The sequence below is a fragment of the Oncorhynchus nerka genome, linkage group LG15, assembly GCF_034236695.1.
Source record: "Oncorhynchus nerka isolate Pitt River linkage group LG15, Oner_Uvic_2.0, whole genome shotgun sequence".
Classification (NCBI taxonomy): Eukaryota; Metazoa; Chordata; class Actinopteri; order Salmoniformes; family Salmonidae; genus Oncorhynchus; species Oncorhynchus nerka.
In genome coordinates, this window is record NC_088410.1 from 42,373,954 (window position 1) to 42,393,840 (window position 19,887).

At 40.7% G+C, this 19,887-nt stretch overlaps 3 protein-coding genes across 3 annotated transcripts in view; 2 read left to right on the top strand and 1 right to left on the bottom strand.

The window, feature by feature from the left end:
- Positions 1-4,216, top strand: part of LOC115142698 (calpain-1 catalytic subunit-like) — a 43,126-nt gene extending 38,910 nt beyond the window's left edge. Inside the window, exons 34-42 of the mRNA XM_065000707.1 lie at positions 152-191; positions 546-611; positions 723-780; positions 1,085-1,149; positions 1,385-1,453; positions 1,560-1,638; positions 2,278-2,391; positions 3,267-3,325; positions 3,417-4,216. Coding sequence (XP_064856779.1) covers positions 152-191; positions 546-611; positions 723-780; positions 1,085-1,149; positions 1,385-1,453; positions 1,560-1,638; positions 2,278-2,391; positions 3,267-3,325; positions 3,417-3,443 — 577 coding nt within the window. The 3' untranslated portion in view covers positions 3,444-4,216. The remainder of the gene's footprint in view (positions 1-151; positions 192-545; positions 612-722; positions 781-1,084; positions 1,150-1,384; positions 1,454-1,559; positions 1,639-2,277; positions 2,392-3,266; positions 3,326-3,416) is intronic.
- Positions 4,217-4,297: 81 nt separating this feature from the next.
- LOC115142700 (small ribosomal subunit protein bS1m-like) lies at positions 4,298-5,482 on the bottom strand. The gene has a single exon (XM_029682355.2). It carries the CDS (start codon positions 5,447-5,449, stop codon positions 4,871-4,873), a length of 579 nt encoding a protein of 192 aa, XP_029538215.1. The 5' UTR covers positions 5,450-5,482; the 3' UTR covers positions 4,298-4,870.
- A 191-nt stretch (positions 5,483-5,673) lies between these two features.
- On the top strand, positions 5,674-19,432 carry LOC135560196 (splicing regulator SDE2-like). The gene is made up of 7 exons (XM_065001606.1): positions 5,674-5,850; positions 15,268-15,385; positions 15,592-15,703; positions 15,864-16,033; positions 17,829-17,934; positions 18,062-18,446; positions 18,722-19,432. Exons 1-7 carry the CDS (start codon positions 5,749-5,751, stop codon positions 18,932-18,934), a joined length of 1,206 nt encoding a protein of 401 aa, XP_064857678.1. The 5' UTR covers positions 5,674-5,748; the 3' UTR covers positions 18,935-19,432.
- Positions 19,433-19,887: the final 455 nt, after the last annotated feature.

Genomic DNA, 19,887 nt, shown 5'->3' on the forward strand with positions numbered 1-19,887 from the left:
TGGCACAATTTGGTAAAGAATTGGAATAAGAGTCTGTGGCTATTGTATTGTATGGCTATTACTGAATGTAAAAAGCAGCTTTGGTATAATCTTAACATTGCATGTAAACATTTATGGAATTTATTTTTAAATAGTTGCTATGTCATTTCAGAGAACTGGATGATGATGTGGTGGCAAACTTTGAAGATGAGGTAAAGAGTCAAGCTTAGATGTTCAAGTGTCAACTCTCTTGCAATAAGTGCTTAACCAAGAACTTGACTCAGGGGTGCGAATACTTATGCAATTGAGACATTCCATTTTTTATTATGGGAAAATACAAATGTATTTTTCTTTAAGTTTGAAAGTGTGGAGTAGGTTGTATATGTATATATATGTTTTTATATATATATATATATATATATATATATATAAAATAATGTTTTTTAAAGTTACTGCAAAATGTCAGACAGAACTTTGCAAGGAATTAAATACTTTCACAAGGCACTGTTATTTCACTTGTTGACCATGTATCAACATGGATGGCAACCGAGTCTTTATCTTCACAGGAGGACATCTCAGAGAGTGACATTGAGGACTCATTCAGGGCCATGTTCGCTCAGTTATCTGGGGAGGTGAGTTTCAAGTTTGGTTTTCCGAAACGCATTTGAGTGCAAAGATGTGTTTTATGTTTAAGAACATGGAGACATTTTGAGTACAAAACCATTATCTGCTTTATATTTTAGGACATGGAGATCTCTGTCCGTGAGCTCAGGACCATTCTTAATAGGGTCGTGACCAAACGTAAGTACTGTTCATTCAATGCTCTTCAGGTCCAGGGGGTTTAGTGACTCATTGTCCATTCAATGCAATTTCTGAAATGTGGTCTGTTATCCTATATTCAGGTAAAAGGGGAATACACCATTGAGGTTTTAAATCACTTTTAAAACCCCACCTTTTTAGCCGGGCCTTTAATAAGTGATTATTTTACACATCTTCTGTGATCTTATTTTCTTTTATTTATCCTCTTTAATTCTTTAACTTTTTTTTTTCAATTATTGCTTTAATGTAAAGTGTGTTGTGATTTTAAATTGGATTTGATTCCCAGACAGGGACCTGAAGACTGATGGGTTCAGCATGGAGTCCTGTAGAGGCATGGTCAGCCTATTAGACGTATCCTTCCTCAGCTAGTCACTTCAACACTCCCTACCCTTCATTTCAATACATACTCAACTTTATTTGGGCAAGGATATATATTACGGCAGTATTAATGAAAAATACAATACATACATAACCAATTGCGTGATCACAAAAAAAGTATCATTACTTTTTTGATATGTGACACTAACAGACAAATGTTGCACTCTATTTCCAATTGCTATGACACCTTGACTCACCTGTCACGCAGAAAGATGGCAGCGCTCGCCTTGGTATAGTTGAGTTTCAGATTCTGTGGAATAAGATCAGGAAGTGGCTGGTGAGTTGAAATATGCTGATAATTGTATGACAATATTTCACTTCTGTAATAGTAAAATTGACAATGGCATGCAAGAATGCAAGGCTCTAATCTCTTCTTTTCCCAGGGAATCTTCCGCCAGTTTGATCTGGACAAGTCTGGATGTATGAGCTCCTATGAGATGCGTCTGGCCTTGGAGTCTGCTGGTGATTACTCTATCTTCGCACTACTGGATTGGTGTTGTTAAGTAGACATGAAACAGGCAAAAGTATTTTTGAATAGAGTAAGACAGAGATGTACTAGCTACCTGCACTTTAAAATAACATGTAGGTTTTGTGTCTACAGTGTACCTACTGAACACAATCCAGGGGCTTCAATTAAACAGCTAATAACGATAACTTATGCACTACAACACATTATGAATTGCAGAGTTGATGTTGTCAATTACGTCAATGACATTATAGGTAATTCAGTACTGTTTATCACAGGAGGTTGGTGGCACCTTAATTGGGAAGGACAGGCTCGTGGTCATGACTGGAGCTGAATAAGTTGATGCCATCCCATTCGTTCTGTTCCAGCCATTATTATGAGCCGTCCTCCCCTCAGCAGCCTCCACTGGTTGATATCAATGGATAACACTGCTTTCATCTATACAGTCAGACTACAGTAGCCTGGTCCCAGATCTGTTTGTGCTATCATGTCAACTCCTTGTCACGTATTGCCATTGCATTACTATGACTTGACATGATAACACAACCAGATCTGGGACCAGGCTTAGACAACCATATGTGATGTCGAAAAAACACTTTGGTTTTCATGTGTTACATGCTTTATGATCTTCACAGGATTCAAACTGAACAACAGGCTGAACCAGGTGCTTGTGGCCAGATACGCTGAAAACGAGGTCATCGACTTTGATAACTTTGTCTGCTGTCTGGTCAAGCTAGAAGCCATGTTCAGTATGTATTTTTTTGTCTTTGACTACACAACCTGGTCCAGAAACAACATTTAGTCCTGAAAGTATTGGATATATGTACGCTCCTCTATGCCTGATTGGAATGGAGCCATTTTCACAATTTTGCATACATATCTGATTCTTCTACATCTGCAAAGGGGTGTGAGGGCTAGGCCAGTGATTGTTTCTGGACTGTGATTTTGTGATTGAATTCACATGATCATTTCATAACTAGGATCAGGAGAAATTCTTGACTTCTGTCTGTACTGCTAGTTCTGTCCTCCAGCACCAAGACATTGATGTAATGTCCTCTGAATCTTACAGTCATTCATCACATCTTCATACCTTAATAATTTCCATTAATATTCTACTTATCACACATTAAAGGGATACTTCAGGATTTTGACAATGAGAATGCTAGCTAGTACCCATAGACTTAGCCAATACTAACTAGCTTTATCACAAAGACTAACGAAACTACCTCTACCTGCCTTCATACTGGACACAGAGACATAAAAATGGTATCCACAAGTTCATCCAACTCTGGGGCAGTAGATAAATGGCCTCATTGCCAAAATCCCGAAGTCTCCCTTTAAGCTTCTATGCATGTGAATGGTCCACGCAGTCTTCTATTAACTGGGGCATTTATATTACTTCTGCTTCCCAACATAACAAAAAAATTGTTCAGCAATGGTGTTTCTTTTGAAAAAAGCAAGCAGGGAAATACTTTCACATTTCCCTTTTCCCCGGGGGGGGGGGGGCATCGAATTACAGGTTAAAGATGTCATTGGTCAGATGGTCAAGAAAAGGTAATGGCCTTAATTACAGGTAGTGTTAAAGCACAATTAAAAATGTATATTTTTCCCCTTATTTTCACAGAGGCCTTCCAGGCGTTGGATAGAGAAGGTGCTGGAACTGCTGAAATGAATGTCACAGAGGTGAGACCATTTGAATTTCAATGCTTTGTCTTTTAATCACTGGTTCACTATGGAAACATAACCTTATCCACTCTGTCTTTGTCTCTCACAGTGGCTGTATATGACCATGTGTGGTTGAAGTGTATGGTGACCTAGTATGCTGTAGAAGAGGACACGTACACACCCATAGTAGAGGACAACCATAGCCTCAAAGAGCCTCCAAAGCATCTCAGTGCACCCAACTAAGGCTTGCATCATCTCAAACAATCCCAAAGAAAATGCTACTCCCTGCATTTTAATAACCACCACAAATACCTTGCTGCCTCTGCTCAATAACTTGGCAATTGCATTTAACCTGGTCAATTACACGTGATGAAAATGAAATGCTCTACTAAGGGAGTCGCTGCCTATAAATCACTGCACGCATTATACAATGGCAAAGTGTTCAGGGCATACCGTTATGCAAAAAATACATGTATTTTTAAAGTTCCATTCCAAACCTCTTAGGTTTTCCTCTCTTTTGTTTAACCATCAAATTCAGATGTTAGTCTGTCATAAGAGATGATATCGTACTCTGACATTATGTATTTTTTGCTACCTTTCACGGATCTTGGATTATAGAAAGTATGTATTGCTATAGGCTGTTAATGAACTGCAAATTGTACTGATGCCTTCATCTTTAGGATACCTCAGTACAGTAAACTACATCAGTTAAAGACAGAAATATAACTAATATTTTTCTCAAGATGGCAATTTTAGTCTAAAAATTGGCGAGGGTACTTTCAAATAAAACACTAAATGTAGGAAAGGGATTCCTCAATGTGACAAGGTAAAAAGTAACTTCGATGCATATGCTGAACTGCACATTTTAATTCTACGAATATCACTGAATAAAAACTGACTGATCATGTACCTTTTGAGTTATTCATTTTCTAAAGATGATTAAGTACATGGTTAATGCATAGTTATAATCCCTAATGCAAACAAGGTGTGTATGAATAACCTTTTATTTACCTTTCATATCAACGATAAATAAGGGCCTTTTGCTTCCAAAACCGTACCGCAAGCGATGCATGTTAATGTTCAGACCGAGCGTGTGGGATCTTTAAAGAACTCTCCCCTACAGAAGACACCTTCGTCCAATGACTTATAGTATAGTGTAATGGAATGTAAGAGTCATGATCAAGTGCTACCCCAGCACTTGATTTGCTGAGAGGTAGGATGGGACTGGAGAAATGTAACCACTTTCATATTCAAACATTGACATGCAAGGACTAACAGTCCATGAGATCTTGATTAAACATTTGAAAGCTACAACCTTAGTTGGGGTTATGATTATACATGACTTACTAAGCATGAGGCATTTAATGACTCTTCCAGGGTAAATTAAATGACCATTTAACATGGATGTAGCAGATTTCTCAAGATGAAACCAACATTACAATTGGATACATTTATTGTTCAAGCTCTCAGTGACAAATGCCAATAATGTGGGAATAGTGACATCAACAAGAAAAACTGTCCTCTGCTGGGGCAGGTCTATTGGTCGGAGGAGTCAATGCTGTTCTACTCTTTGGTCTTTGCGTCCTTGCTCTCGATCAGTCCAAGAAGAAAGGCATCTGCTTCTAGTAGTGTTGTGTCGGTGTTCGCACCCAGGAAGCGAGATGTGAGCTCGAGGTCCTCAAGACGCAGACGTACCCTGCTCCCCCTCTGGTACTTCTCTCCATCCACTGTCGGTCGTTTACATACACAATGGAACTTGGCACCAAAGTCAATGTATAAATCGTCTTTGATTATGTGAAAGATCTTCCCGATTACCATTTTGTCCTTTGCTGGTCCCATCTGCATGAGAGGAGAATTTCGTAGCAATGACGCAAATGATTTTTCATTTCTTGTTGACCCAAGTCTGACAGTAGTTCCCGTCTGATTTTGCCTCTGCTGAAGGTCTGTGTGTTGTTCATATGCTGCAGCGAAGCCACTTTTTACCTTGTCGGCTGCTGGTTTTTGCGTTTCTTCCACCGCTTTTCCTTCCGATGTCTCCCCGCTATCTGTGCTGTATAAGGACTTGCAAATATCAATTGCTCGTTTTGGAAACACACATGCGCCAGTCCTCAGACCTGACACGACCTTGCACAAAGCTGCCATGTTGGTGTGTCTGTCGCAAAGGACGGTGGGTGTTTTATTTGTGTTACATTTAAATCAAAAAGGAAGGAATACCACAATAATCAAATTCGTACTGTGTATAACAATAACGAACTCATTACATTTGTGGTGGCAAAATTAGTATAAAAAACAAAGCCCTTAAAAAACGCTACATCGTCACGTTACGTTTTTGTTTTAAGCTATCCGGCTTCCGTGGCATAAAACATTTTGACGTCAGCGTAAATATCCGGTATTAGCTCGACAAAGTATCCTTACATTTCTGTTCTATCTTTGGCAACATCATGGAGTTGTTTCTTTCTGGTCCACGTCTTCATTTTTGCAACGCTTCTTTTCCTACTGGAGCATCTGTTCGTGATCTAGTTGATATTTTTACGAAAGAAAAGGTTGGTATCAAAATGGTCGTGTTATCAATTCAACTGAAATATTACTTCATAGGTTCTACATCCAACAAGCTAGTTACTGGTAACTAGATAACTAACGCGGTATTAGCGGAAGCTAGCTAGCGATCTAGTTTAACACACTTTGCCAACCAGGATTTGAAAATACGTAGTATTTTCTGCGCTGTACTTTTCTTTATAACTAGCTAGCTAGTACTGGCATTACTAATACTAGTAGGGATGTGCGTATTTTCCTTTCAAGACGATTCGATACGCATTTAACGTTAGATGGGCTCCGATGCGATTCAATAACGAAATATTTTTCAACATTTTAGTCATTTAGCACATGGTTCCCAAACTTATTGGTGGGTTTATAAAGAACTCCGTCCGGCTTTAAACGTACTCTTGAAAGTTGTAATAGTAGAATGCACAATGTGCAATTTCGAAATTGAGTAGTGCACCATCGGGTCCTCTTGTCATGTTTGTCATTGATCAACTAGCCTATGTCAGCAGTGTTTTTAATGTAGTTTTGTTTTTTTGCCCATAGGTATTGTTGTAATTTTTTAGTCACTCAAATATTACATGAATACACTACATTAGACAGCAAATTGTATAGAATTGCAAAACAAAAAGTAGCTTTAAAACTGCACTTTGTTTTTGTGCGCCACATGACAATTTGTAGAATTGGAAGGAATTTTTTTTTAGCCCTGCAAAATAATTTCCACCAACAAGAGGGGTGTGAACGGTTTGTGTCATGGACTGTGCTTTTGCTGATAGAAATAGACGTGGGGGGCGCGGGATGTTACCCAATGCTGGAAGTGGGGGCCCCAATTGGAAAACTTTTGAGAACCCCTGATTTAGCAGCTGCTGTAATTTAGAGTTATTTACATTTAGTGCTTTAATCCTAAAATTGCAATGGGCGACAACCACATATCACATGCATATAAATGGACATTTTCCTCAAAGTAGCCATCATTAGAGTCAGAGCTAGAAGGGGGGGTGCAAGTGCTGGTTCAGTTTTTTATTTTTTGTTAATCTCTTGTGTACAGATGAAACAGCAAGAATCTGTCAAAGCCCAAGTAGAACAACACGCTCGGTCCAAGACTTGCTCTTTTCTGATAAATGATGGATTTACTCTTTTTCTTGATTTTCTTTTTTAAAACATTTGACATTTACATTTACATTTAAGTCATTTAGCAGACGCTCTTATCCAGAGCGACTTACAAATTGGTTGAACACCCTTAATTTCTGTCCTTTGGAGCTTTATGGTTTTGGAGGAAAGTTCAGGAACATGATTAGATCCTTTTATCAAAACACTAATGTCATGTTTGTCGTTGCATACCTTTTTAGATAACTATTTATAACTTGTCAGAAATGTCCAGATCAACTAGCCTATGTCAGCAGTGTTTTTTAAAGTTTTTTTTTGCCCATAGATATTGTTGTAATATTTTAGTCACACAAATATTACATGAATACACATTAGACATAGACAAATGTATAGAATTGCAGTTTTAAAGCGACCTTTTTTTTGTCCTCCACATGACAATTTGTAGAATTGCTGGAAATAAGCTTTAACCCTGCAAAATTCTCTCCACCAAACCGTGTGGAGGATGCTGGAAGTGGGGGCCCCAACTGGAAAAAGTTTGAGAACCCCTGATTTAGCAGATGTTGTAATCCAGAGTGATTTACAGTTGGTGCTTTAATCTTAAAATAGCTAGGTGGGACAAACACATATCACTTGCATCTAAATTAACATTTTCCTCAAAGTAGCCATCATTAGAGTCCGAGATAGAAAGGGGGGGGGGTGCAAGTGCTGGTTCAACAACCCTCATTTTAATATATAAAAAAGGAGTACAGTAGTGAGATTTATCCACCAATCCAGATGAAGGATAGGCAGGAGCTAGACAGCCCGCTGTGCTTCTTTGCGGACCACAACCCATTATTTGGGCGGAGAGACGTGTAATCTTGTCAGTATATCCATAATCTTTGACAAAGGTAATCACAATTGTTAATGAGAGAACGTTGTATATAGCCTAGGCAGCCGATAGTGGGTGCTAGATCTGCACAATCATCTAGGATTGATGTGCGTTCCCGGTAATACACTTGTGGACCGGCTCGTACATAAAGCATCTTTCCTCATTTGCTTTCTGTAATGGCAAGCTGCTGGAAATAGTACACATATTTTTCCTGTTCTGTCTTAAAACATCTTCCACCACCATTTTTGGACAACTTGGGATGTTGCACACCGCTTTCGACAAGTGCTGGTTCAGTTTATTTTTGATAATCTGATAATCTCTTGTGTATAGATGAAACAGCAAGAATCTGTCAAAGCCCAAGTAGAACAACCTACACTTGGTCCAAGACTTGCTTGAATCTGATAAATTATGAATTTACTCTTTTTCTTGATTTTTACAAAACATTTGACATGGTTGAACACCCTTATTTTCTGTCCTTTGGAGCTTTATGGTTTTGGGGGAAAGTTTAGGAACATGATTAGATCCTTTTATCAAAACACTAATAGCTCAGTGTTCTTAACACTAGGGACTTCTCCACGATTTAACATAAGTTGTGGAATTAATCAAGGCTGCTCTATTTCTCACTCTTACTTATGGCTGCAGAAATGCTGTCAATTCTTATCAAGAATTCTGATATTGAACAGCTGAGTGTTTTTGATGACCAGATTTTCATAAATCAGCTGGCAGTTTGTTTTTGAGAAATATTGTCCAGGTTCCAAAAGCTCTCCGAACCATAAAACGATTTCCCAAAGCTTACGTTTTACACCTTCAATTAAGGAAGTGTGAATTAGTGGCTCTTACATGACTGTCACCTTGTGGTGGCTCATGATATTCCAATTAAATCCACAGACAAATACCGAGGTATACATATTACCAAAGATGTCAAGATAAGTGAGACTTTCAGTGTCTGGAATAATTTGGATGAATGCAAGGCCAGACTTAACAGATGGATGCAAAGAGATGTCTCTATTTGGTCGCATATATTTAACTAAAATAGAAATTCCAGATTCATTTATCCAGCTTACTCTCTTTCCATCTCAAAGACAGCATTGAAGGTCATTAACCAGTTTAATTTTGACTAGATCTAGGAATCTGGAAAGTATATTTATGTTAAGAAAACTGTCTTGCTAAAGGAATATATGTTATGCCTTTATTGTATTTGTACAATGACAAAGCACTTTTAATAAAGAGTAGCAGTTTTTCTTGGTTTTTGGGTTTTCATCATTGATTATTTGGATGAATCCGGATTGGGCGAAGGCGGTGCTTAAACTGATGTCAACTAGAATCCACAGAAACAAAGTCAAAATAGCCTGTCGTAAAAATCGTTGAGAACACAAATGTTTTTGGGGGCCATGGTAAACATGGGTGACATTAGCAGAGGGGAGTGATTTGGCCAAAGAAAGGAACTGAAGTCTCCTCCCTTACAAAGGCAGAGAGGCCCAACTCGACGGAAAGTCTGTCTCCCTCCAGCAGGTGGCGTTTTTTGGTTTGCCCTCCAAGAAAGGAGTTTTTGTGTGGAGGTCAATGAGAGTGTCGAATTTGGTCACCATTTTTTTATGGCTTATTTGGTACGTGAGGTTATTTGATAGAAGTTTTGTAATGCACAGATTAAGAGTGTACTGATATAAGTAGGACACGTGGCATCCCGTCAAATGTGAGATAAAACACTGTCGGGGTTGTCTTTAAATGGCTATGCATATTCATGTAATGAAGCTAGTAGCATAGCATCTCTCTCCATTGAATACAGGCGGTTGACATCAACTACTCTCATTTTAATATCTAAAAAAAGGAGTATAATAATGAGATTTATCCACCAATCCAGATAAAAGGATAGGCTGGAGCTAGACAGCCCGCTGTGCCTCTTTGCGGACCACGACCCATTATTTGGGCGGAGAGACATGCATCTTTTCAGTATATCCATAATCTTTGACCAAGGTAATCACAATTGTTAATGAGATTATGTTTTATATGGCCTAGGCAGTCGATAGTGGGCGCTAGATCTGCACAATCATCTAGGATTGATGTGCGTTCCTGGTACTACACTCGTGTACCCCGTGGACCGGCTCGTACATAAAGCATCTTCCATTCAGGCTGCAGAGGCATCATTTTCCTCATTTGCTTTCTATAATGGCGAGCCACCGGAAATAAAACAGGAAAAATGTGTCCTGTCTTTACACCTTCCACCACCACTTTCGTATTTTCAGACCATTTAGAATGTTGCACACCGCTTTCTTAGGCTGTTTGCGCACCGCTTTCGAAAGTGCACACTCCTAACTTTTCAGCTGAAATCACCATCAGATTTAAAGTCTTAGCGCTAGTAATGTATCAATATATATATCTATATATAGTTATCTTTAAAAAATATCGACGACATGGTCAATGAATAAATGGCATGAATTTGGATTTCACCCCCGTCTCATCAAATGGTTTAGACCGTTTGGAAGTTTTGACACTCTTGATTGAGCTTCTTTTCTCCTGCTTCAACCATGAAGTGCTGGTAGCTAAATAAGTCATATCCAAGAAGACTCGAGTCTTAATTGCTGCCAAAGGTTGTTCAACAAAGTAAAGTAAAGGGTCTGAAACTTATGTAAATGTGTTATTTTAGTGTTTATTTAAAAAAAAAAAAAGGAAACATTTGTTAAAATCCAGAATAAGGCAGTAACATAACAAAATGTGGAAAAGTCAAGGGGTCTGAATACTTAAAGTTCACTTTTTAAAAATATATTTTTTAAACTAGGCAAGTGGGTGGAGAACCAATTCATATTTACAATTATGGCCCACCCCGGACACCGCTGGGCCAATTGTGGGCCACCTTATGCGACTTCCAATCACGACTGGATGTGATACAGCCTGGATTTGAACCAGGGACTGTAGTGAAGCCTCTTGCACTGACATGCAGTGCCTTAGGGCGCTGCACCACTTTTTGTGTGTGTGTGTGCACTCTGTTTTCAAGTGACACCATTTCTGATGGTGAACCTGAACAAAGTAAAATCGAATAATCTCAATCATCATCCTCCGTCGCAACGTTACCTGAATGCCCATCTGTGGCCCGCTAACCGTTAGCTGTCTTATCGGCTGCTATCTGAATAGACCTATCGGCAAATTTATTTTTTTATTATTTATTCTTCTTAGGCCTCTATAACTATCTATTGTTTCTTTTGTGTGTGATTTGGATTCATCCCCTCTACCACACGGAACCCCACTAATCCTACCGACTGAAACGCACGAGGTGGCTAATAACAGACCTCCATCCTATGCTAGCTTGCTACCGATGGCCCGGCTAGCTGTCTAAATCGCCGTGACCCCCAACCAACCTCTCTACTCACTGGACCCTTTTGATCACTCAACTAAGCATGCCTTTCCTTAATGTCAATATGCCTTGTCCATTGCTGTTCTGGTTAGTGTTTATTGGCTTATTTCACTGTAGAGCCTCTAGTCCTGCTCACTATACCTTATCCAACCTATTAGTTCCACCACCCACACATGCGATGACATCTCCTGGGTTCAATGATGTTTCTAGAGACAATATCTCTCTCTTCATCACTCAATACCTAGGTTTACCTCCACTGTATTCACATTCTACCATACCTTTGTCTGTACATTATACCTTGAAGCTATTTTATCGCCCCCAGAAACCTCCTTTTACTCTCTGTTCCAGACGTTCTAGACGACCAATTCTTATTGCTTTTAGCCGTACCCTTATCCTACTCCTCCTCTGGCGATGTAGAGGTGAATCCAGGCCCTGCAGTGCCTAGCTCCACTCCTATTCCCCAGGCACTCTCTTTTGATGACTTCTGTAACCGTAATAGCCTTGGTTTCATGCATGTTAACATTAGAAGCCTCCTCCCTAAGTTTGTTCTATTCACTGCTTTAGCACACTCTGCCAACCCGGATGTTCTAGCTGTGTCTGAATCCTGGTTTAGGAAGACCACCAAAAATTCTGACATTTTAATCCCAAACTACAACATTTTCAGACAAGATAGAACTGCCAAAGGGGGCGGTGTTAGCCTGCAGAGTTCTGTCCTACTATCCAGGTCTGTACCCCAAAAATTTGAACTTCTACTTTTAAAATCCACCTCTCTAAAAACAAGTCTCTCACCGTTGCCGCCTGCTATAGACCACCCTCTGCCCCCAGCTGTGCTCTGGACACCATATGTGAACTGATTGCCCCCCATCGATCTTCAGAGCTCGTGCTGCTAGGCGACCTAAACTGGAACATGCTTAACACCCCAGCCATCCTACAATCTAAGCTTGATGCCCTCAATCTCACACAAATTATCAATGAACCTACCAGGTACCTCCCCAAAGCCTTAAACACAGGCACCCTCATAGATATCATCCTAACCAACTTGCCCTCTAAATACACCTCTGCTGTCTTCAACCAAGAGATCAGCGATCACTGCCTCATTGCCTGCATCCGTAATGGGTCAGCGGTCAAACGACTTCCACTCATCACTGTCAAACGCTCCCTGAAACACTTCAGCGAGCAGGCCTCTCTAATCGATCTGGCCGGGGTATCCTGGAAGGATATTGATCTCATCCCGTCAGTAGAGGATGCCTGGGTATTTGTTTTAAATGCCTTCCTAACCATCTTAAATAAGCATGCCCCATTCAAGAAATGTAGAACCAGGAACAGATATAGCCCTTGGTTCTCCCCAGACCTGACTGCCCTTAACCAACACAAAAACATCCTATGGCGTTCTGCATTAGCATCGAACAGCCCCCGTGATATGCAGCTGTTCAGGGAAGCTAGAAACCATTATACACAGGCAGTTAGAAAAGCCAAGGCTAGCTTTTTCAAGCAGAAATTTGCTTCCTGCAACACTAACTCAAAAAAGTTCTGGGACACTGTAAAGTCCATGGAGAATAAGAACACCTCCTCCCAGCTGCCCACTGCACTGAAGATGGGAAACACTGTCACCACTGATAAATCCACCATAATTGAGAATTTCAATAAGCATTTTTCTACGGCTGGCTACTCAACAGTACTACACCCCCCACAGCAACTCGCCCAAGCCTTCCCCATTTCTCCTTCTCCCAAATCCAGTCAGCTGATGTACTGAAAGAGCTGCAAAATCTGGACCCCTACAAATCAGCCGGGCTAGACAATCTGGACCCTTTCTTTCTAAAATGATCTGCCGAAATTGTTGCCACCCCTATTACTAGCCTGTTCAACCTCTCTTTCGTGTCATCTGAGATTCCCAAAGATTGAAAAGCAGCTGCGGTCATCCCCCTCTTCAAAGGGGAGGACACTCTTGACCCAAACTTCTACATACCTATATCTATCCTACCCTGCCTTTCTAAGGTCTTCGAAAGCCAAGTCAACAAACAGATTACCGACCATTTCGAATCTCACCATATATTCGCTGCTATGCAATCTGGTTTAAGAGCTGGTCATGGGTGCTCCTCAGCCACGCTCAAGGTCCTAAACGACATCTTAACCGCCATCGATAAGAAACATTACTGTGCAGACGTATTCATTGATCTGGCCAAGGCTTTCGACTCTGTCAATCACCACATCCTCATCGGCAGAATCGACAGCCTTGGTTTCTCAAATGATTGCCTCGCCTGGTTCACCAAGTATTTCTCTGATAGAGTTCAGTGTGTCAAATCGGAGGGTCTGCTGTCCGGACCTCTGGCAGTCTCTATGGGGGTGCCACAGGGTTCAATTCTTGGACCGACTCTCTTCTCTGTATACATCAATGATGTCGCTCTTGCTGCTGGTGAGTCTCTGATCCACCTCTACGCAGACGACACCATTCTGTATACTTCTGGCCCTTCTTTGGACACTGTTAACAACCCTCCAGGTAAGCTTCAATGCCATACAACTCTCCTTCCGTGGCCTCCAATTGCTCTTAAATACAAGTAAAACTAAATGCATGCTCTTCAACCGATCGCTACCTGCCCGCCTGTCCAACATCACTACTCTGGACGGCTCTGACTTAGAATACGTGGACAACTACAAATACCTAGGTGTCTGGTTAGACTGTAAACTCTCCTTCCAGACCCACATCAAACATCTCCAATCCAAAGTTAAATCTAGAATTGGCTTCCTATTTCGCAACAAAGCATCCTTCACTCATGCTGCCAAACATATCCTTGTAAAACTGACCATCCTACCAATTCTCGACTTTGGCGATGTCATTTACAAAATAGCCTCCAATACCCTACTCAACAAATTGGATGCAGTCTATCACAGTGCAATCCGTTTTGTCACCAAAGCCCCATATACTACCCACCATTGCGACCTGTACGCTCTCGTTGGCTGGCCCTCGCTTCATACTCGTCGCCAAACCCACTGGCTCCATTTCATCTACAAGACCCTGCTAGGTAAAGTCCCCCCTTATCTCAGCTCGCTGGTCACCATAGCATCTCCCACCTTTAGCACGTGCTCCAGCAGGTATATCTCTCTAGTCACCCCCAAAACCAATTCTTTCTTTGGCCGCCTCTCCTTCCAGTTCTCTGCTGCCAATGACTGGAACGAACTACAAACATCTCTGAAACTGGAAACACTTATCTCCGTCACTAGATTTAAGCACCAACTGTTAGAGCAGCTCACAGATTACTGCACCTGTACATAGCCCAACTATAATTGAGCCCAAACAACTACCTCTCTCCCTACTGTATTTATTTTTTATTTATTTATTTTGCTCCTTTGCACCCCATTATTTTTATTTCTACTTTGCACATTCTTCCACTGCAAATCTACCATTCCAGTATTTTACTTGCTATATTGTATTTACTTTGCCACCATGGCCTTTTTTTGCATTTACCTCCCTTATCTCACCTCATTTGCTCACATCGTATATAGACTTGTTTATACTGTATTATTGACTGTATGTTTGTTTTACTCCATGTGTAACTGTGTCATTGTATGTGTCGAACTGCTTTGCTTTATCTTGGCACGGTCGCAATTGTAAATGAGAACTTGTTCTCAACTTGCCTACCTGGTTAAATAAAGGTGAAAAATGTGTGTATCCTGATGAGCTAAAGGTGACTCATAGATGTGCCAGATCAGGAATAAGCCTACCTCTCGTTGGTCAGCGCGCAAAGCTGCATACAGCGTGCGATTTGACTTGGCTACTGATATTGCCTGGGGTTGTAGCTCAATGACTGTCAACACAATTAAATGCTTAGTTCTACACTGAAGGAGAGAAGGCAGTTGTTACCAAAGATTAGTTATTTTCCGAAGGTAGAAAGTCACTTGAGCAACAACAAAAAATGGAACTTGTGATTCGTAACGTTTGAATCGATTTCCTGGCCTATGCTACATTTGGATCGGTTTGGAGTCCTGAAGACCAACCGCACTCATATATTTCACATCGGTCTCCGGTTCAAATGTTTGTTGTTCAATCATTACATCCCTACTAGCTAGCTACTTGCCTAATGTTTCTTCTATACTTTTCAGGGAATCCCATCATCGGATCTCTATGTCAAGAATAATGGACGACTATCAGAGCTTGATGATAAATTGCAGGCTGGAGCGGTGTATCGACTGGAGCCTCGTCTCTGTGGAGGGAAAGGAGGTAACTAAGTAGTTATTAAAGTCTGCTAGTCCCTTAGACTTACAGTAACAGGTTCATTACTAGAACTTCTAGTTAGCTAGCTACTTAAGAAAATTATAATTTACTGTTAAGCCTAAAGTTAGTGGACAGGTGTGAAATGTTGCTTACATTATTCTGAATAAGTGAGTAAATGAAGAACTAACTGTTCCATTATTTGTAACTGGCAGGTTTTGGGTCTATGCTTAGGGCTCTTGGGGCACAAATTGAGAAGACCACAAACCGCGAAGCCTGCAGAGACCTAAGCGGAAGGAGACTAAGAGATGTCAACCATGAGAAAGAGTAAGATAGTCAACCACAGACTCAATTTTATCTGGTATTTGAATTATTTTTCTAAATAGGTTTTTTTGATGAAGCTCACCTGTTGAATTTGATCGTCAGTTTGCACTTTTGGTACAATGGGATGAATAAATAGGTAGTCATATTGTGTGTGTGTCTTCAGGATGGCAGAGTGGCTTAAGAAGCAGGCAGACCGCGAGGCAGAGAAAGAGCAAAGGCGTCTGGAGAGACTGCAGAGGAAGCTGGCCGAGCCCAAGCATCACTTTACAGACCCAGAGTACGAGAAGCAGTGCCACGATCTCTCAGAACGCCTGGAGGACTCAGTTTTAAAAGGCACGAATTTCAAATGGATATTTAGAATGAAATGGTAGAATAGTATGTTTATTGTCCATTTGTAAGAATGGTAATGTTTGTTTTTCACCCAACCCCTCTGAGACACACGGAAGCTGCACAGGGCCAAACAGTGCAGAGCCTCTGGTGTAATTTTTATGGAGATATGTTTATATATGCACTACTGGGCACAAGTTTTTGAACACCTACTCATTCAAGGATTTTTCTTTATTTTTACTATTTTCTACATTGTAATAATAGTGAAGACATCAAAGCTATGAAATAACATGTGATCATGTAGTAATCGAAAAACTGTTAAACAAATCAAAATATGTTTTAGATGTTAGATTCTTCAAAGTAGCCCCTCTCTGCCTTGACAGCTTTGCACGCTCTTGACATTCTGTCAACCAAATTCATGAGGTAGTCACGTGGAATGCATTTCAATTAAGGTGTGCCTTGTTAAAAGTTAATTTGTGGAATTTATTTCCTTAATGCATTTGAGCCAATCAGTTGTGTTGTGACAAGGTAGAGGGGGCTTTACAGAGTCGAACCAGAGTGTCTGTAGTGACGCCTCTAGCACTGAGATGCAGCGCCTAGACCTATTTGGTAAAAGACCAAGTCCATATTATGGCTCCCGAGTGGCGCAGCTGTCTAAGGTGCTGCATCTCAACAGCTCAAATAAGCAAAGAGAAATGACAGTCCCTCAGTCACCTCTAAGACATGAAGGTCAGTCATTATGGAACATTTCAAGAACTTAGAAGGTTTCTTCAAATGCAGTCACAAAAACCATCAAGCGCTATCATGAAACTGGCTTTCATGAGGACCGCAGGATTGGAAGACCTAGAGTTGCCTCTGCTGCAGAGGATAAGTTCATTAGAGTTACCAGCCTCAGAAATTCCAGCCCAAATAAATGCTTCACAGAATTCGAGTAACAGACCCATCTCAACGTCAACTGTTCAGAGGAGACTGAAATAGGCCTTCATGGTCGAATTGCTGCAAAGAAACCGACACTAAAGGACACCAATAATAAGAAGAGACTTCCTTGGGCCAAGAAACGCGAGCGATGGATATTAGACCGGTCTGATGAGTCCAAATTGGAGATTTTTGGTTCCAACGGCCGTGTCTTTGTGAGACGCAGTGTCGGTGAACGGGTGATCTCTGTATGTGTATTTCCCACTGTAAAGCATGGAGCAGGAGGTGTTATGGCTTGGGGGTGCTTTACTGGTGACACTGTCAGTGATTTATTTAGAATTCAAGGCACGCTTAACCAGCATGGCTACCACAGCCTTCTGCAGCGATTGAGAAGAATCTCAAATAGACAAATCAAAATATATTTTATAACACTTTTTTGCTTACTACATGATTCCATATGTTATTTCATAGTTTTGTTGTCTTCACTATTATTCTATCATCTAGAAAATAGTCCAAATAAATTAAAACCCTTGAATGAGTAGGTGTATTCAAACTTTTGACTGGTGCTGTATATACGTTTCTTAATGATCTGTGCTGTGGAAAATGATTACAATGTAAAGAGCTGTTTGTTCTCCTTCCGGAGACACCTGAAACCCCACCTCTTTCAGGAATACCTAGGATAGGATAAAGTAATCCTTCTCACCCCCCTTAAAAGATTTAGATGCACTATTGTAAAGTGGCTGTTCCACTGGATGTCTTAAGGTGAACGCACCAATTTGTAAGTCGCTCTGGATAAGAGCGTCTGCTAAATGACTTAAATGTAAAATGTAAATGTAAATGTTCCATAGAACTAATTATAGGGTGAGTCTAACAGTCTGTTTTTTAGGAATGCAAGCCTCTTCCAGCGGACTAGTGAAAGTAGACGAGGCACCGAAACGCAAAAAGCCACCTCCAAACAAAGGCCAAGGGAAAAGCAAGAAGAAATGCTTTTGGTGAATGAGCTTTGTCACCTTGGTTTAACATTTTTTTGTAAATAATAATCTTTAAAGCTTCTTAAAATTAAAACATGCCAAAAAAATGTCATGGGTAACTGATAGTGAAATGTTTTGGATATTACAGGACGGGTGTTGGTGGCCTGGATGACCTCGACAGCTCTGAGGATGACGATGATTCAAGCGACAGCGGGAACTCTCCCTCCACATCTGCTTCCGGTTCAGGGGTACCCGATTGTCCCGTAACGGGAGCAACGTCAGCTCACACATCAGCCTCTCAGAGCAGAGCGGAACAAACGGCAACTCCGGAAGCTCCTAGGGCAAGCAGCAACTCCATCTCAGGACCCAGCTCTCCAGAGAGCCCAGCCGAGGTGCAGACACAATCTCAAGCAGAGGCAGCAGCTTTTGCTACCAGTGGTAGTGGGGAGCAGAAGGAGGTGGTCCCCACAGAAGAAACATTCCCAAAGACCGACAATCTAAGCGTAGCTCAGAGTAGCGTCAACCAAGCCGCTGTGAGTTTTTTTATGTTCCACTCAAGATTTGTCCTCTTGGGCCTTGTTAGTTCATTATTTAATGTTTTCCATTTTCATTATCCACCCATACATGCTCCTTCATTGTTCTGGGTCATCCCAGAAATTAAACAGCTTTCCTTGTGAGCATAATGCAAATGAGATGTTGGGATGACCAAATATGTTTAAAGACCAACTGCAGTCATGCAAAATAGAACAGTGTAATGAACAGTTACTTTTAAAGATGAACTCATGTGTGTTTCTCCCCTGGTATGCAGTGTGAAGATGGGCCCTTAGACCTCCAGGCAGTGCACTCAGACAAGGAGTTGGAGACTTTGGGGTTGGACAGGCTAAAGGCGGAACTGATTGCACGGGGGATGAAGTGTGGGGGAACCCTGTCCGAGCGCGCTGCTCGCCTTTTCTCCACCGTAGGGCTTTCTGCAGAGGACATCGATCCTGCCCTATTGGCCAAACCCAGCAAGAAGCAATGACTAGTGCCTATTACAGCACCGTATAATATTGAGTCTTCTGCTAAGTGGACTCCTGATATAACTATGCCATGTGCCCCAGATTCAAAGTGTGATTATTTTTGTTTGCCCCATATAGTGGACACAATTAAAGATTGTCCCAGCTATTGGATATATCCCAGAATTCTCCTGTTCTCAATGCATTTCTGACATTTTTTTCTAGAGTAGATTTTACTTTTTGAAATTTGTAAGTCAGTGTACTGTCCCTTATGTTGGATGAAATGTCACAAATTAAATGAACTTTCTCTTTATCACAGTAGCTAGGTTTTTATCCAATTGGGCGACAGATTTTCATGCAAATTTTCTAAAACGATATGCGCATTTTTCAACTAGAGATGTTACCATCACGTGATTCCAAGTTTACTTTGATATGATGGTTATTATATTAACATTTGAGTATGAAGGTGTTTCCACTGCCATTTCTCGTGTAATTAATTTTCCATAAACAGTGTTCCCACCTTGTCTTGCCTTTTGTGTTTTGTTGACATTTGGAAAGTTGTTAACACAATTTGCTGTTTCCAAAAGGCCTGTTGTGACTTTTTTAAATCCAACGTTCTTTACTCACATAAAAAGGTTGAATGGCAACCTGGTTAGTGAGTGGTTGTTCTCACAACCAACATCTTTTTAGGACAGAGAAATTATATTTGGCTTAAAAATTAGGTTCATAACTCTGGAAATCTTGTTGTTCTGTGGTCTTATATGTTCCTTTTGTGGATATATGGTTGAATAAAAGGACTTACTGTATTGTTTTAAGCTCAAATACGTGAATGTGACATTTTTTTAAACCATAAACAATATTATAACCATGATGGCGCAATCAACATTTGCGTCATCTCTGTGTACCTCAGAGCCGCTGGGCTATCCGGGGCTATCAATATGATTGACAGCCCGCCTGGTCTGAACCAGTAGATCTGTCT

Excerpts from the sequence above, each read along its gene's own strand:
- LOC115142700 (XM_029682355.2), bottom strand. The coding sequence starts at position 5,449 with ATGGCAGCTTTGTGCAAGGTCGTGTCAGGTCTGAGGACTGGCGCATGT.
- LOC135560196 (XM_065001606.1), top strand. The coding sequence starts at position 5,749 with ATGGAGTTGTTTCTTTCTGGTCCACGTCTTCATTTTTGCAACGCTTCT. Across the intron at positions 16,034-17,828 it reads GGAGGACTCAGTTTTAAAAG|GAATGCAAGCCTCTTCCAGC; the intron begins GCACGAATTTCA and ends TCTGTTTTTTAG. Across the intron at positions 17,935-18,061 it reads AGCAAGAAGAAATGCTTTTG|GACGGGTGTTGGTGGCCTGG; the intron begins GTGAATGAGCTT and ends TGGATATTACAG.